The sequence below is a fragment of the Scyliorhinus canicula genome, chromosome 18 (genome assembly GCF_902713615.1).
Source record: "Scyliorhinus canicula chromosome 18, sScyCan1.1, whole genome shotgun sequence".
Lineage (NCBI taxonomy): Eukaryota > Metazoa > Chordata > Chondrichthyes > Carcharhiniformes > Scyliorhinidae > Scyliorhinus > Scyliorhinus canicula.
In genome coordinates, this window is record NC_052163.1 from 35,481,874 (window position 1) to 35,500,201 (window position 18,328).

Below are 18,328 nucleotides of genomic sequence, written 5' to 3' on the forward strand. Positions count from 1 at the left end.
TCAGTAGAGAAGATGCATGGAGAGATCAGTTCAGTCCCTGAGAGGGTCATTCAGCCATCTGGTAACAGTGAGGAAGAAGCTGTTTTTGAATCTGTTGGTGTGTGTTCTCAGACTTTAATCTTGAGTGGTCAGCCCAATAGCGCGGTCCTGTGGCCAGCCATCCCCCCTGCCTGCACCCCCAGATTGCCTGGGTTCCCCCCACCCCTAAGTACGGGGGTGGTCTGACTGCCCCTCTTGCCATACACAGCCCCCCCCCCCCCCTCCCAGAAAAGGGACCCCTGTCTGAAAGCTAGAGAGCAGTTTAGACAGGAGCAGTGGAAAGCATTATAGCTGTAATACTTACCTTGCAGCTCCATGTGTCAATTCCTTGAACGACAATAGCTGTATCTGCCTCTGGTTCCCACAGATCCATTATTTGCAAGCCACTCTGCAAGTTACTCATAGCTTTCAAGTTGTGTGTAATTGACAGCTTGTAAAAACCATCTGCAGCTTTGATCCAGTCATATCCTTTCACTCTGCATTGCCTAAGCAGTGTAACCCCAATATTTGTAAACATTGACCACATCAAAGAGAGGTAAGTGCAGTGAAATCACATGCTTGAGTGATTGGAAAGCATTTTGTGCTTGGAATACACTTACCCCTCTTTGACGTCTATTTTTACGAACATTGCTAATGTCTACTAGAGGAGACGTGGGCAGGCAGTGCATTGTTGTTGGGGGGGGGGGGGGGGTTTATGAGCGGTGGGTGACCTTCGCATGGTCTCTGCCAGCGTGGTCCTGGCATGGTGATCCTGTTGCCCCTTGGCCCACCACAAAGTTCACAATGTTGGGGCCATGCTGGTTAAAAAAAACCACAAGTGATCCATGCCCTCATGATCCCCAGCTGCAAGGACTGGAGAATCACTGGAGAATCACTGGAGACCGGAGCATTGGGTGCCAGGCCCGCTAAATAGATGCAAATTGGCATTAAGACCTCGTTCATACAGGCTAACAGGAGATCAGAGCATCGCGTTGCGCCGATCCTGATTTCCCCCAACGTCCAATTCTCCGTCCCATCGGAGAATGCATTCCAGGCATCTCAGGACAGAGAATCCCGCCCATTGTCTTTGGGTTTGTCAGACTTACCACCTCCATAACAAGAGTTTGGAATGTGTAGTAATACAAGTTGGAATAGTCCTCTTTGGCTGAGAGTAAGTCATCTTTAATATCTGACTTCAGAAAGTCTGTTTTAAAATTTTCAGCTGGTGAATTAAAACCATTGTCTGACATAAAGGACGTCTTCATGATATAAATGAAATTGCAGAGAAAATACAGGCACCGAAGAATGATTTAATGATCTGTGTATGTCTTTGATTATTACTACAAAACTAAGTTCCCTTCTAACTGACTAAAATTCCACAATGCTTAAGTGTTTAATTGCTGGGATTTTGTACATTATTTTTCAGTATTTCGACTGCTGAGTTACATTTTTATTTCTAACAGGGGAAAGAAATAATTGAATATTACCTAAAACAGTTGGAGGAAGAGGGAATTATCTACGTACCACGATGGACACCGATGACCAGCCCTAACATAGAAAAGGCAATCCCTGTCCCGAAGCTGACTTCCTCTCCAGCAGTCACTATTCCTGGCCGAGGTGATGCTGTTGCAAAGGAAGAACATGTCAACAAGGACTTGACTGCTAGTTCCAATAATTCACCTGATTCTCTCTCCGGAACACCAGATGGTAAATGGCTTAGGTCTTTCATTTTCTTAACTGCAGAACTGCATCTTCCATTCTCCATGTTTATAGAAATGTTGCACAATCTGAAAGTACATTATTCACATCAGGCTCTTGAATAAGAAACACCAATATATTTGTCTTTGAATTTTTAAGGGCCAGATTGAGAAATGTACATACTATTCTTTTGTAGTGTCCTTGAAATAGATATTAATGTAAACTTGCTGAATATAAAAAGGCTGGTGCAACATATTAAAAAATAACATTTTCATTTATCTCGAATACATATTAATATTTAGTTAACAGTACTGGAGCTTCAGGTGAAAGAGAATAAAGTGCTTCAAATTATGTACTCTTATTGTGTTTTAGATAAACTAGATGCTGATTACATTGAGCGTTATTTGGGTGACTTGACACCACTGCAGGAGAGCTGTCTCATTAGACTTCGATCGCGGCTTCAGGATGCACATAAAGGCAAGGTAAGGATATAATAGCTACAAAGATTAGCTGCAATAGCAAGGGCACAAATTGCTTCACCTCATCTTGTTGATTGCTTGATAAGTATTAGGTAGGGCACCAGGGATTACTCCCCGACTCTCTTTCAAAATAGTACCATTCAATCTTTTTCTTCCTCCTTAGAGGGCAGACAAAGCCTTGGTTCAATGTCTCATCTGAAAAGGTGGCACCTATGACTGTTCAGCACACCCTCTGGAGTATCAGCTTTGACCTTTTTGCTCAAGCCCATTGTGGTACTTGAACCTACCACCTCTGGCTCAGTGGTGAATATGCTGCCAACAAGTCATAGCTGGCACACTGAAGATATAATAGAGTGCAAAAAAAACATTCAAGTGAATGGTTCCACGGATGAGGAACTTCAGTTACATAGATGGCTTCGAAAAGTTGGGACTGTTTTCCTTGAGAAAGAGAAGGTTGAGGGTAGATTTGATAGTTATTCAAAATCACGAGGGCTCTGGACAGAGTACATGGAAAGTCTCTTCTCATTGGAAGGGCCGAGAGAATGAGGGCACAAATTTAAGGTAATTGGTTAAGAAGCATTGGTGCCTTGATCAAAGGAACAGCAACCACAATTCGTCAAACAGTTGCAAGAAGTGGGATTTTAGTATGTTTCAATTCCGCCAATACTATCATCTTTTGCTTTAATTATAATTTTTATAGATCCCTAAAGATGAGCATATCCTGCGGTTCTTAAGATCACGTGACTTCAATATGGATAAAGCAAGAGAGCTTCTATGCCAGTCTTTGACATGGCGCAAACAGCACAAAGTAGACTACCTGCTGGAAACATGGACACCACCTCAAGTCCTGCATGATTATTACACAGGAGGCTGGCATCACCATGACAAAGGTAGCTAGATCTGGCCTTGTGTACAGAACACTGTTGACAACAATTATCTAAATGTTATTTTCTTAAACAGGACTAAATTCTAATATCCAGTAGCCTTAATGACACAGATAGCATTCTATTTCATAATCAGATATGCATTTGCGGGCAAATGTGGTTGAAGTATTACTTTTATAATATAATAATCTTTATTGTCACAAGTATGCTTAAATTAACACTGCAGTGAAATTGAAAAAATGAAATGAAAATGAAATGAAAATTGCTTATTGTCACGGGTAGGCTTCAATGAAGTTACTGTGAAAAGCCCCTAGTCGCCTCACTCCGGCGCCTGTTCGGGTACACAGAGGGAGAATTCAGAATGTCCAATTCACCTAACACCACATCTTTCGACTTTTGAGGGAGGAAACCGAAGCAGACACCGGGAAAGAACGTTGAGTGGCTAATTTTAGCCTAGAGTCATCGTTGAAATTTTCTCTGAAGAGCCAAAGTGAAATTTGTTTCGTTAGTTCATTGGTTACCAGTCAAAAAACATGCACAATTTGATACTAAAGTTGTGTTTCTAGGAATTCATAGCAATATGTTTGTGCAAGAAGCATCATTTTTCTGGGGTTCAGTTTAGGTAATGACTTCCACAAGGATTTCCTGCTTTAACTTTGGCAGAAGAACCTTGAAAGTTGTGGAACAATACGTAACTGTCTACATTAGTTAATTGGGTTTTTGTGGATTTTGCGCAGAAGTTGTGGTGGATGAGCAGGGGCCACTGGTGGTGGAAGTGTATGTTCATCGTACTGGATGTTATAAAATTGGGTGGGGTGGGGGGGGGGGGGGGGAGGGAGAGGGGTGTGGAAGCTGTGCTGCATCTACACTGTTTTAACTGACTTGGCAAAGCTTGGTCTCAGCATTGGCTGGAAAAATTGGAAAAGTATTCCAGCGAGTATTTCACAATAAAATAATCTATTCCCTCTTTCTCCGCTATCTTTTTAAATAATTCTTTCTGCATGTTTTAATAATGTCATATCAATGTATTATAGCTAGGTGGTAATTATGCAAATAAGTACATATGAACGTAAAATTACTGATAACAGTAATCATAACAGGCTTGTATAGATGTTACATATATAGCGTGAATATTTGTATTGACTGTTGTAACAGTAAAAGTGCTTGGGTTCTGATTGAGAAATTCTATACTCAAGTGTCAAATTCTCAGTTCAAATTTGCCTGCTTGTGCTTCTGGATTAGTCATTCCTTGTTCGGTCAATTCATGAACTGAAATATGCGTCAAATTGTAGAAGACTATCTGAATTTATTTTTCATTAATTGTACCTTTGTGGGCCAGTTGTACAATAGGATTGATACCATTTCTGGAGAGCTTTTGAGCTGGAGATTCAAATGAGATACAATTTGAACTACAAAAGCAGGAGCAAATTGATGTTTTTTATGCAAAAATAAACTTCAGAGTGACAATGCTCAGTTTGTACATTTAGTATGGCTATGCAGATGTTTCCAGTCACCTATATTTAATATTGTGTAATAATAATCTTTATCGTCACAAGTATGCTTACATTAGCACTGCAGTGAAGTTACTGTGAAAAGCCCCGAGTCCCCACATTCCTGCACCTGTTCGGGTACACAGAGGGAAAATTCAGAATGTCCAATTCACCTAACCGCACATCTTACAGGACTTGTGGGAGGAAACCGGAGCATCCGTAGGATGCCCACGCAGACACATGGAGAACGTACAGACTCCGCACAGACAATGACCCAAGCCGGGAATCGAACCTGGGACTCTGGCGCAGTGAAGCAGCAGTGCTAACCACTATGCTGCCGCGCTGCACTTGTTGTTACAATTCTTTCTAAAACAATCCAATGTGAAATGTTCTGAGCAAAGATTGCTGTTTTTGGTGGGTGTGAAATTGTCTCCTCACTGCAGCCAGCCTCTTACTGAGCACCGACCGTTTTCAGGGGAAACCTGTGGAAGGAAACTCCCCGGTCGTACCAATGCTTGCAGCCATAGGCTGAACAGGACAAAACCATGACACCAGAGCGGCTCCACTGCATATTCACCCACCTGAGAATTGTAAATGTACAATGCCTGACTAGCTAAACTGCTGTGTAGCAGCTAGTTTTATGGAGCAACAATTTGATGGACATATTTGCTATTACCTTTAACAACTGCAACTTGTATACGTATTGTACCATTAATATAATAAAACATCCCATCACATGTCACGGGAAAGTGATAAAAAAATTTGATCCTGAGCCACGAAAAGTGATATAGGGTAGATGGCCAAACACTTGGTCAAACTGATACGTTTGAAAGAACAGTAGAGAGGTAGGGAGCCATAGGGAGAAGTCCATAGCTCAGTGCCTGAGCAGCTGAAGGCATAGTCACCAACCGTGCAGCAATTAAAATTGGGAATGTTCAAGAATATTAGTGGAGCAGAGAGATCTTGAGATTTATTGGGTCATAACAGATTACAGAAATCGGGGTGGGGGAGGTGTTGAAGCCGTGGAGGAATTTGAAAACTTAATTATAATGTGATTTCTGAGTATCTGAATTGGATACTCTGTGGACTGGAATGCATAGACCTCTTCAAGAGGACTACTTCGTAGTTCAGTGTTTTGCATGTTACAGTCTTGGAACTTTTAGTATATTAGACAATGTCATTTAATGCTGCTTTTTTCATACAGATGGAAGACCCCTATATATCTTACGACTTGGGCAAATGGATACCAAAGGTCTTGTCAGAGCTCTTGGAGAGGAAGCACTGCTACGGCATGTAAGGATATTTTAATAATCGTATTTTTAAAATTAAATTAACTTGATGAACCTTTCTAATATTATCTCTGCTGAAATAGTGGAATTCTACGCAGTTAACATAAAATGTTGTCAGAGGTACTTCCAGTTAATAATTAACATAGCATGTATATTTCAAGTGATTTCTTTTGCAGTGGCTATCCACTATGTAGAATTCTGTTGCTGGTTTCACATTAGAGGCTTGTGGCCATTATGAATTGGATTGAAACTGATCGAACTCCTATCAGATGGGATGATTTTATTCCTTTAATCTGGATTGGAATCAAACTTTGATGCCAACGGTTCAAGTTGTTGGTTAATGATAACTCGATTCAGTCTTAAATTCTATTATCCAAATAGGAACAGTAAATAGCGCATGAAATATTAATTAACTCATCAGTTTCATGATGGATAATTAAGAATAACTTGCTTAACTTGAGTGATTGCTGTTTGGTATCATAAATTCCAGAATCATATCACCAAAAACTGTAAAATGTCTATCCTTCGGTGAAACAAAGGAAATTCTGGTGGTTCCAGATCTGTACGCTTTGAAATAATCCAATGTGTCTCTTTTATAGGCTGGTTAGACTTGTTTCAGATACCAGTCTGCATTAAAAAAAAAACAAAGATTACTTCAGAGGTTTATGTAATGTGTTTTTGAATAACATTAATTTAGTGAGGCTTTTGTCTGGTACCAACCGTTTTAGGTATACATAATCTCAGGAAATTGTAAACTAATTGATGAGAAGGCACCATCAGAGCTGACAAATGAAACACTGGGCCAGAAGTTGTTTAATGGTTTTATTTTTTCCTGTTATTTTCAATTTTCTCCCAAGGGAGTGATGCCATAGAATGGTTGCGGTTAATGATCTGATAGATTTGCAAAGTTCAATCAACACAATTATCAGAAACCAAACGAATGTCATAAGTAAAGTCAGTGCAGAAAATTGTCCACTGATCATTGCAGTCAGACTGCCGGAGAGGAGTAATGCATCCTTCAAAATCAGCTCTCGCTCTGTCAGCACATTGCTGAGAGCTTCTGTTTCCTCCTGAGATCTTATTACATAACTGGCAGGGATCAAATGCATGTCCCTGCTCTATTCCATTGGGGTAGTTTTATTTTAACAACTTCATGCAGCTATTCTAGCCACAGCTGCTGTTATGATGGAATGTCTAAGGTGGCATTTTCTGCACGCAGAGGGATCTTTCGTCTGTGTTTAAAGCAGTTGTCGTTCTAAAATAACAAACTTGCACTTATAGTAATCTATATGGGATAAACATCTGTGAATCCTTTTATTTAAGAGAGGGAAGAGAGTTGTGCTAGACAATTTTAACATCAGTTGTAGGGAAGTTACTAGAATCAGTTGGAGACCGAGTGACTGAGCATTTGGACAAATCAGCTGACCAGAGAGAGCGAGCATGGAGTAAACAGCAAGCCATGTTCAACAAATTTAGTAGATAAAGGAACTGCTGTAAAGTTTCTTATTATGGACTTGGGAAACAATTTATTAAGGCTTCACATCATAGATTAATAACGAGAATTTATGAAATGAAGCAATCTATTGGTCTGGATAGGGAATTGGTTAGGAGGACAGTTACTTAGAGTTGGAATAATTGGTATGCATTCAAAGTGACAGACTATGACTAGTGATGTCCCACAGGTATTTCTTAAAGTAAAAGGAAGCACTTCAACTCCTAACTTGTTTGTACCTTCGCTATCTCTAATTTAAGCAAAGCTCATTAGAGGTCAAAAACTACTTGTAAATAAAGATTGCAACCACAGGGATACTTTTGTGTAGAGATTTCCTTTCAGAGAAGCAGAGAGTGATTCATCCAGGAACAGCTTGAAGACCCTTCTGTCCTTGTCAGACTCCTGCTCAACCTGACAACATTTGGCAAAACTGATGTTCAACTTAAAAACTCATATCTATATCAAGTGCCAAAACTGCAAACAGACCGAGCTCCTCCCATTAATTACATCCCCTTTATCCCACTCTGCTCCTATGACCTACTTACCGAAGTCTAAACACACTGTCCCAAATTATCCACTACCCAAGGAATCTCTAGCAATCATAACAAAGTTCCATTAACCATTTTGTAAACAAGTAAATGGTTGGAATGAATGATTATCTCACTTTTACCACATCATAATTGCATCTTTTGCAGACACACTGCTTGCCTGTATGTAAAACCAGGATTCTTAAAAATATTACTGCAACATATATATATATATATATATATAAAATATATATATATAATACAATCTATATAAACATTTCCTACATTCATCATACTGGGTGTGATGAGAGGGACAGGAAGGAGTTTGGCGATATTAACCTGCGATAGAAGTGAAGGCCAGCAAGGGTGGGAGAGAACAGTATAAGGCATTTGGGATTTCTGCTAGTTAAGAAGGAGGAGCAGGTGCCCGGAATAAGAGGGAATCAAACCTGAAATAGCAACAGTGGAGCAGCAGAGGTGCTGAGTATTGAAGAATTGACATTTGTCAAGGTGGATTACCTTTGGCAGAGAGAAGAAAGGATAAATGCTGTTGGAGGGGGAAGTGGAGGAGGAAAATTAAGGGCTCGGGTTTGAAGTGGCAGCTAAAATGTGCACAGATGGACACGAGATAATAATCTACACAAACGGCAAAGTTACAAATTATAACAAAATAAGTAAACTTTGAAATGCACACGAGTAGTGAGGAATACAGACATTGGGAGAAAAACTATATTCAAAGTTAATGGTATATAAAATTGATGTTGAGAAGCCAATAATGAATTAAGGACCCAGATGCTGAGACAGGTGAATGGAAGTATAAAATATTTTCTACATCTATTAAAATAACTGGTTGGAGCCAAGACCACCATTGACTTCTGTGGATAAGTCGTTTAGGAGTCAATGCAGATAAATCTGAATGTTCAAGCAGTGGATCAAAGCTGTTCTTCAAACCACAGGTTGAGTTTTGAAAGAGAGTAGCGAGACTGTGAAGAAGTTTTTGAACAATAGTCCCTGTCCCTCATGCCTAGTCAAAATGCGAAGAACGAAAACAGTTTTGTTTTGCAATTGATTAGAACTGCGGGGTAGACCTCTGTCTCTATCAATGTCGCTATTGTCAGTTTCAGTTACTGTGCCAGTAGAGGCAATTAATCATTAAATGGTTTTTAAATCCAAAGGACAAATCTATCCAACAAGTCGAATTCGTAGTGACTAATCCCACTGGACACCCTCTTCCCCAGTGTTGAGAGATGTGAATAAATCAAAGTTCAGAAGAGACTCAGGATATCAAGCTATTGTAATGATAGCTGAGGAGCATGACTGTATATTGATATTACAATCAGTGTTAAAATCCACTCCTGCCAAAAGAGTGGAAGTTATGTTACAGCTCTACAGAGCTCTGGTTAGATTCCATCTGGAATACTGTATTTAGTTCAGGGCACCTCGGGAATGATATGATAGCCACAGAGGGGGTGCAGTGCAGATTCACAAAAATGATATTGAGCTAAAATAATTAAATTATGAGAATAGATTGCACGTGCTAAGTTTAGATTCTCTTAGATATGCAAAATTCAGGGATGATCTAATTGAGGCGCTTAAGATGAGCATGGAAATTAGTAGGACAGCATGAAACCGTACAATGGTGGGGAGCATAGAACAAGGGGATGTAACCTTAAAGTTTGCCACCAAACCATTCTAGAGTGATGCCAATAGGCACTTTCTTAAAGGTAGAGGGAATTTGTAGCTTTCTCGTCTCTCCCCCCCGCCCCACACACACACACACACACACACACAGAACAAAAGTTTGTGAGGTTAGGTCAATGTAAAACTGAATAGATTTTTTATCAGGCAAGGGTACTAAGAATTACAAGACCAAGATGGGTGGGTGAAATTGTCATCTGCTGTGATCTAATTTGGTTCAAGGTGTTGAATGAGGACAAAAATAAATTGTTTTGTTATAAGAGTCTCTGACACAAGGACATGTAACAATTAAAATATCAATTCATAAAATATGTAGAAGTTTTTGAAACTAGGGTAAATACGTTTACACAATATTTTTAATCTAAATCAGGTTCTGTCTATTAATGAAGAAGGATTAAGACGATGTGAAGAGAACACTAATGTGTTTGGAAGACCGATCAGGTAATCACAAGTTCCATTTTAATTAGTACAGGACACTTGATGATATCATTGTGCAAAGAACCATTTCATGTTAAGATTACAGCACCCTGATAAAGCCTTACATTTTCTGTTTTTCTTGATTGTTTACTTTTATTAAATAGTTCATGGACTTGCTTGGTGGATTTAGAAGGCTTGAATATGAGACACCTTTGGCGACCCGGAGTTAAGGCGCTGTTGAGAATCATTGAGGTCGTTGAAGCTAACTATCCAGAAACACTGGGTCGGCTATTGATCCTTCGAGCGCCTAGAGTGTTTCCAGTACTTTGGACGTTGGTAAGTTGCGCACTGTGCCTGAGAAATAAATTGTAAATAGTTTTGCTTTCAATTCACCTTGCATTCTAAATTGTAATTTAATGTCCTTGTTTGGTTCCAGGTCAGTCCTTTCATTGATGACAATACAAGAAAAAAATTCCTCATCTATGCAGGCAACGATTACCAGGGACCTGGTGGTCTGGTTGATTACATAGACAAAGAAGTAATCCCTGATTTTCTTGGAGGAGAATGTGTGGTAAGATTCTTTCATACATTCGTTGCTTTTTTGAGTCATTTTCTCATGTCAACAATTAAATGTGACATGAACTATCTGATCCTTGCTGCTTCAGCAGAAGGAAAAGTAAATCTTGTTAGTTGAACTAAGTAATGCCACATTGAAGAAGGAAATCTGATTTAGGGTGTTTTGTTTTGATAAGATCCAGAGTTATGTAATGGGTATTTCAGACATTCTAGCATTTTGCATTGGCACTTAAAGGACTTGATTACACAAGTGTGTTTTAAATTGGTAGAATAAGTAACTTATCATACAGTTATAAGCTGCAGCGTAATTTTGTCCTGTAGCCAGTCACATTCTGTTTATATATTGTGTTTCAAAAGGAAAATGCAGCTTTCTTTGTTTGAAGTTCTTGCTTCACTCTTTATAAATAGTAGCTACATCAGTGAATGCATGTTAAATCATTAATGTATGGTCTGCAGAGGATTGAGCAGTTCTTACCCCTCACTGCTCTTGCAGGCGGATGTATAATATCAAGTAACCCAATTAAAATGCTTATTACTAATATTAGTAATAAGGGCAGCACGGTAGCATTGTGGATAGCACAATTTCTTCACAGCTCCAGGGTCCCAGGTTCGATTCCGGCTTGGGTCACTGTCTGTGCGGAGTCTGCACATTCTCCCCGTGTGTGCGTGGGTTTCCTCCGGGTGCTCTGGTTTCCTCCCACAGTCCAAAGATGTGCAGGTTAGGTGGATTGGCCATGATAAATTGCCCTTAGTGTCCAAAATTGCCCTTAGTGTTGGGTGGGGTTACTGGGTTATGGGAATAGGGTGGACGTGTTGACCTTGGGTAGGGTGCTCTTGCCAGGAGCCGGTGCAGACTTGATGGGCCGAATGGCCTCCTGCACTGTAAATTCTATGATAATTCTATGATTACTATTGGTAATTACAAGGCAGTAAAGATGAGGTAAAGCCGCCATAGTCCCAGATAGCCACAAGCTGCTTACCCCATTGAGGGGGAGAGCTGACTGGTGGTGATTTAACCGTAGGACCTCCACACCTCGGGAGAGGGGTCAGGTTGAGAAGGATGAATAACCTCAGCCGATACAGGAATTGAACTCCTGCTGCTGGCCTCGCTCTGCATCGCGAACCAGCTATCCAGCCAAGAATTATTTCTTTGAGGGGCTACTCTCCCAGCCTGTCTAATGTTTTCTCCTGAGATGTTTTGACCCAAAGCATGGAGAGATGTTTGGGGTAGGGGTTTATACAATAATAAAAAGAGAAAATGCTGGAAATTCTAGCAGGTCTGGCAGCATCTGTGGAGAGAGAAACTGAGTTAATGTTTCTAGTCTGTATGACACTGCTTCAGAGCTCTGTTTCTCCCTACGGATCCTACCAGACATGAGTCTTCCAGCATTTTCAGTTTTTCTTTCAGATTTCCAGCTTCTGCAGTTTTTTGCTTCTATACAAGTGGTGTATACAAGACAGGCCCAAAGGGGGAGTGAAATTAGGTTTCCATTTTTGTATGTTCGATTATAACTGACAGATGCATGGCCAAATAAAATATATTTTTCAGATATTATTTTCTGTGTCCAGTATTTCTTGTAAAAAAAAAATAGCTTGTACAAATCAATTGGGCCAAATATGTAACAAGCTTTATCATCTATCAAAACCTTATTGTTGCTCTGTTTCGGTCCCAACAGCGTCGCCAATACTGTGGGTATTTCTATTTATCTTAGTGAACCACACGCCTTCCCTTATATCGATCAAATCACCACACAACCAGTTAGTTCGTTCAAAAGATGGTTTATTTACATACACGAGAGTTATCTCAACATGCAAACACAGTATATACTACGAGTTAAACTACATCTATCAGCTACAATAACCTATACTTAACTTTGGGGCAACCGGCACTGTGCAAATGGATAAGGCCTTTATGTGGATTTCACTTGGCTGGTTCGAAGAAAGTGGCTCTGTCTCTGCTGGGCTCATCCATCAGGTAGCGATCGTTGGTCTTGAACTTAGCTGGCTGTTCCTGGGCTGGCACAGGCTGGATCCAAAAGAGACAGAACACATGGCTGTGCTCTCTTTTATCCCTCTGGGATTTTGCGCTCTTTGGGGCAGTCCTTAACCTTGGACCCAATAGTTCGACAGGGCTCTGATCACTGTCTTCCATTTCAGCCAATAAAGGGGTGAGTTCCTTGGTGGCTGGATGGGTCCTTAGCGATCATTGACCTTTTGCAGTTGTGCCCTCTGAATAAGGGGATTGGCGCCGATCATTCTGTGGCTGTACCAGTTGCTTGATTTGAGTTCTATTGTCCTGGGAAATGGGCCATTAAAATGAAAATGAGCGGGGGTTTCAATCAGGTCTGGTTACCTGTGTTTAGATACGCATAGGCTATGTATCTGTCTGAGTCCTGGGCTGGCCATAATTCCCATGGTCCTTTGCATGGAGTATTCTATAGTACTGTATTATATGACAATCCAATGTTAACACTAGTTTGATACTGTCATTTGTATCGGAGGCATCTTATGTTTGCCCTCCCTTTTCCTCTTGAATTTCCAACGTTGTGTAATCCCATGTCACACCCAGTTAAAAAAGTTCTACATGGAGGGAAGGTAGCTTTGTCAACCATGCAGCTAAGATTGGGAACTCGACATGTGGGTAATAATTGTCATACCCATAATCTACTGTTCTGTCAAAGTGTGTTACGGTGGCATTTATATTTTTAAATGGGAAGCACTTGTGTCGAGCAGTTACTTTGAAACTTAATGAGCCCAGTTATCTACTTGCTGGCCGTTTATTATGAAGTATCTTTTGAGAATCATGCATCATTTAATAGTCTAATTTGATATTTTTGTTTTCACCTTTTTAGTGTGAGGTTCCGGAGGGAGGTCTAATCCCCAAATCGATGTATAGAACAGCAGAAGAACTCGACAATGACGACATCAGGTTATTGACTGAAACTATTTATCAGTCAGCAAGTGTTTTCAAAGGGTCACCTCATGAGGTAAAATTTGTGTTGCCTCTGGCTGTTCTTAAAACTTCAATTTGTTACCATGTTTGTAAACATGCTATTTGCCTTCAAGTTATGTGTCCTGATGGCTAAGAGCATTTCGTTAGTATACTCATTGTATTATATTTTGCTTTTATGTGCATTCAGATACTAATTGAAATGGTAGAAGCATCTTCTGTGATAACCTGGGATTTTGATGTGGTGAAGGGTGATATTGCCTTCAACATCTACCATTCAAAGCGAGCACCTCAGCTTCCCAAAAAGGACACCCTTGGAGCCCATGGGATCACATGCCCTGGAGGAAATAATGTGCAGCTTATAGATAAATCATGGCAGCTAGGAAAGGACTATAGTATGGTGGAGCCACCACTCATCTGCAAAGAAGGAGAAAGTGTGCAGGTCAGTTTCAAATTGATCCCAAACCAACACAGCTAGTGTTACATGGTCTAATTTTTAATTGTAGTGCCTGGTCAAAGTAATCAGATAAACATTCGAAATGTTCATCCTTGTTGTAATAAATGGTGTTTGCACAGATTTTAAATCAATTTTGTTTTTATCTTCTGTGTTGCTCACAGGGTTCACATGTCACAAGATGGCCTGGTTTTTATATCCTGCAGTGGAAATTTCACAATATGCCTTCCTGTGCTACAACTAACCTGCCTCGCGTAGATGATGTGCTGGCAACATTACAGGTTTCTTCCCATAAGTGTAAAATTATGTATTACACTGAAGTCATAGGATCAGACGATTTCAGGTACAGCATATAAAGCTACTGTATTGAGAATTCAGTATCATATCTCACCAGTGCTCAGATGAGTACAAGATGCAGTTAGATTTCACTGAATATGGTTGAATCTATTCATTCTTCAGTTCAACATTGATGAATCTGCAACTGCATTTTCCACACCATTTGCTAGTCCCTGACATGCATTTGAAGAAGTGATTTCTTTCCAGATTTATTTAAAACTGGCAGGAGGTGCACAAATACACTTCTGCTCAGCATCTCCTAACCAACCCCCACCGCACCTTTGTCTCAATAAGGTTTGAAATTTAACCGTGTGGAAATGCAGCAGGAATCCATGCCTTGCAATTCCATTGAGTCAGTTCAGAGAGACACTTGGTCATTAACTTAAGCAGTTGAAAATGAAATGAAAAATGAAAATCACTTATTGTCACAAGTAGGCTTCAAATGAAGTTACTGTGAAAAGCCACATTCCGGCGCCTGTTCGGGGAGGCTGGTACGGGAATTGAACCGTGCTGCTGGTCTGCCTTGGTCTACTTTCAAAGCCAGCGATTTAGCCCTGTGCTAAACCAGCCCCTGTTGGAATGTATTACGTTTAAATCAGGTGGTAATTCAGTTTACTGTGCTTAACAAGGCTATAAATTTCCGTGGTCACAATTCAAATTTTGTTCTTGGTTTATTTAACAAAGGGGAGTTCAATTTTGTAAGTTGTATTGGGAATAATTGTCATAATTTCCGGAAGTAATGGTATTAAGTCGAGGTTTTGGCAAGCCTCCTGTAATCTTAAATTCTTTGTGTGGCCTGCTATTCCAAAAAATAAGTGGTTTCTTAAACATATCTTGTTTAATATGATTATCATCTGCCATCGCATTTTTGAAGTGATTGCCCATTAACTGGTTGGGAAATCATGCATCGTGCACACCTGAATATCTGAGGCCCCCTCCCACTGGGCAGTGCTCCCCGGCAAGACTCAAGCAAAAAACTGACTCCACTTGTCTTGATGTTTTTGTGTTCAATCGGAACAGCAATGATACAATTGCTGAGGCATTTGCTAAAACATGGATAAAATTTGCCAGGTGTTTTGATCAGTTCTGAAATAACCTTAATTTAGACCATGATTTATTTTTTATTACAATGTTTATATGTTGCGTTCCTATGAAACCAGTCCAAATGATGGGAATATTTTACAAACAAGTTTCTGTTACTAAAAGGTTTGAGCTACTCTAAGGAATATGGTTATTAATTTTGCATTCAGAAAAAGATGAGAGATGAGGTTAAAAACCAAGATAATTACACCAACCAGGTGCCATTTTAATTCTGCTTTTTTTAATCAGCAGTTTTTAGACAAAGATGGACCGATAATTAAGAGGGTTTCTGACTCCCTTCGTTAGGAGGTCAGACCTGATGCAGTAGTTCAAAATTGCAAATTGTCAAAAATTAATGGGAGGAACAATTACTTGCACTGTTGAGTCAGTAATTAGAAAGTATAAACTGAAGATTGCCACCAAAAGAACAAAGTCGGGAAGTTTTTTTGTTTAAAAACAAGTTGTAAGAAGCTCTACTTTGAGTAAGGGTGAAGGATAGTGAAATAGGGCAGTATGTGATCCTTGGATAAAATTCTATGGGGGCGATCTACCGGTCACGTTGTGGCCAAACAATGGTGCGGCGCAGCCAGCAGATGCCGGGAGATCCCTCGTTGGGATCGCCCTGGCTCGCAATGTCTCGCAAGACCTAACGCGATCTCACGAGCTATCGCAAACTGACTCCTGCCTCATTGTGTATCAGTATTTGGCAAATCTGCAGATCAGAGTGAGACAGCTTGTCTCATTCTAATATGCATCTCTCCTGATCTACTGAGGCACTGGGATCTCACCCCTTTTCCTCCAAGATCTCAGGTGAGCGACATTCAGCGCTGGTCTCCACAAACTGAGACCAGATGGAACAGCACTTGGGGGTGGTCCCCAGGGAATCAGGGATCCCAGGTAATTGTCCTCTAGGCAGGGTGGCACTGTGGTGCTGCCTGCCAAGGTGCCAGGCTGGCATTTTTCCTACACTTGGGGATCAGTCCTGGGTGCCCTGCCCATATGAGTTGGGGTGTGGGGATCTCCTTGTAGGTGAGTCAAGCTTGGGGTTCAGGTCTGGGGGGGGGTCGAGAGATCGGGATGCAACTCTTCCTGCACTGAGGAGTTCCGGCAAGCAGAGTTCCTCAGTGCAGGAAACAAGACAAGTACGGCCTCAGTGGGGAATTCCCCGCTGAGGCCGCGGATTGCAACAAAGTACCGAAAAATAACATGTTTCTTGGTGTTGCGAACACTGGGAAACACCCGGCTAAATGCGCCTGTCATATAACTCTGTCACAATTTGGTTAGATGGCGCCAAATTATTGCAAAAGTGAAAATAGTTTGGATACTGATGAAAAGATTTCCAATAAACAGCTTTCAAATTAATCTTGAAATGTAATGTAAATGAATACTTGTTATGCATTGAAACCCTAAGAACACATGCTGTTTTTATTTCAGGGGTTCCATGACTAGTCTCGAATCTAGTCACAGTGGCTTTTCACAGCTCAGTGCCATTACAACATCATCCAGCCAGTCACACTCCAGTTCTATGATCTCCAGGTAGTGGTTCAGAATGCCTGCAGTTTTTAAAAAAACAAGTGCAAAACAGGACAATTTTTGGTGGCAGCTGGTTGGAATGATGGCGCAGCAACAAAAAATGCATATTTGACTTTACTGATGCAACCAGTACAATCAGTTCAGTTTCTTTGTGTCTTTCGATTTCTCCTTCACTATGTATCTGAGTGCACCCTGCACCCATAGTTTGCGATCAAGATTTTTAAAATAATGTACTAATTCATATTTTAGTCAAATGTCATGAAGGTGTAAATGTTTACAGGACTGCATTTTCTAACAGACTGTAATACGTTTTAAAGATAGTACTGTACTTTGAATCCTACCTGTTCTGGAAATCTCACCAACTCTTTCCTGAATTCTTGAGATTGTTGTTACAATGCATTGAAAAAAAAGCACATGGTCAAAGAAACAAATATTCTGAATTTGACACTTAAATGAAAAGAAAGTTAATACAAGCACATACTAGACATAGAAAGTGTGTCTTTTGCACTTGAACCAGATAAATAATTGCTTGGAAGCATGAGGTCGCACACTTTAGATTTGAAACCATTGGTCACAACCTACTTGAATGTAGTTATAACATTTCATATTTGTTTGTTGCTGTTCAACTGTATGAGACAGAAGACTTTCCACAATTTAGTTACAGTGTTTAATGTCCTGAAGCCAATAATGTTCTCATGAAACAAAATCATTGTGTTAATATTCCTATTGTGTCTACCTGTACTTATCCATTGCATATCAATCTTTGTTTATGGAGCAATACATGTTACCACTGGGTTGGTAAATAAATAATTCAAATATCCTTTGAACAGCCTCTTTTTAAATAATAAACTTCTAGACTGAAATTCTACTGTTTGTCTTATTTCCTGTTGCGATTTGTATTGGTTTGGAATTTTGTACAAACTCAGATTTTCATTAACAACCTGTATTTATAAAAGCCCTCTAATTTAATGAAATATCCCAAGGTGTTTGGGAGCATTATGAAGCATGCTTATGACACCAAGCTACTGACAGGGGATATTTGGTCAGAGGTAAGGGGATTTTAGGGAATGGCTTCAAGGAGATAAACCAGGGTGAGAGATAGGATGGGCACTTCACAGCTTGGGGCTTACGAACTGACATGGTGAAACAATTAAAATTAAGTGCATGTAGGATCTCTTATTTTTCTGCCAAAAATAAGGTGCTCAGTCCGGTTGATGGAGGTTATTACTAATAAATGTTAAACACTTATTTTACTAAATATTCACTTAAATACACTTGCAAAAAAACTTAGATTAAATAATACATAAACTGGTCAGAACATAGTGAAAAGTGTTAAACATAAAAGCAAAACAAAATCACTTTAAACACAAACAGATGATTCAAGAACTCAGGAATTCAAGAATGAAA

At 40.0% G+C, this 18,328-nt stretch overlaps 1 protein-coding gene across 3 annotated transcripts in view; it reads left to right on the forward strand.

Moving 5' to 3' along the window:
• si:dkey-237i9.1 (SEC14-like protein 1) overlaps positions 1-17,784 on the forward strand; it is a 53,426-nt gene extending 35,642 nt beyond the window's left edge. For all 3 annotated transcript variants that reach the window (XM_038778166.1, XM_038778167.1, XM_038778165.1), the window contains 11 exons: positions 1,482-1,725; positions 2,089-2,198; positions 2,896-3,085; positions 5,774-5,862; positions 9,946-10,016; positions 10,157-10,328; positions 10,429-10,563; positions 13,421-13,555; positions 13,709-13,960; positions 14,137-14,315; positions 16,823-17,784. In XM_038778166.1, the coding sequence (XP_038634094.1) occupies positions 1,482-1,725; positions 2,089-2,198; positions 2,896-3,085; positions 5,774-5,862; positions 9,946-10,016; positions 10,157-10,328; positions 10,429-10,563; positions 13,421-13,555; positions 13,709-13,960; positions 14,137-14,315; positions 16,823-16,928 (1,683 nt within the window). In that variant the 3' untranslated portion in view covers positions 16,929-17,784. The remainder of the gene's footprint in view (positions 1-1,481; positions 1,726-2,088; positions 2,199-2,895; positions 3,086-5,773; positions 5,863-9,945; positions 10,017-10,156; positions 10,329-10,428; positions 10,564-13,420; positions 13,556-13,708; positions 13,961-14,136; positions 14,316-16,822) is intronic.
• The last annotated feature ends 544 nt before the right edge of the window (positions 17,785-18,328 follow it).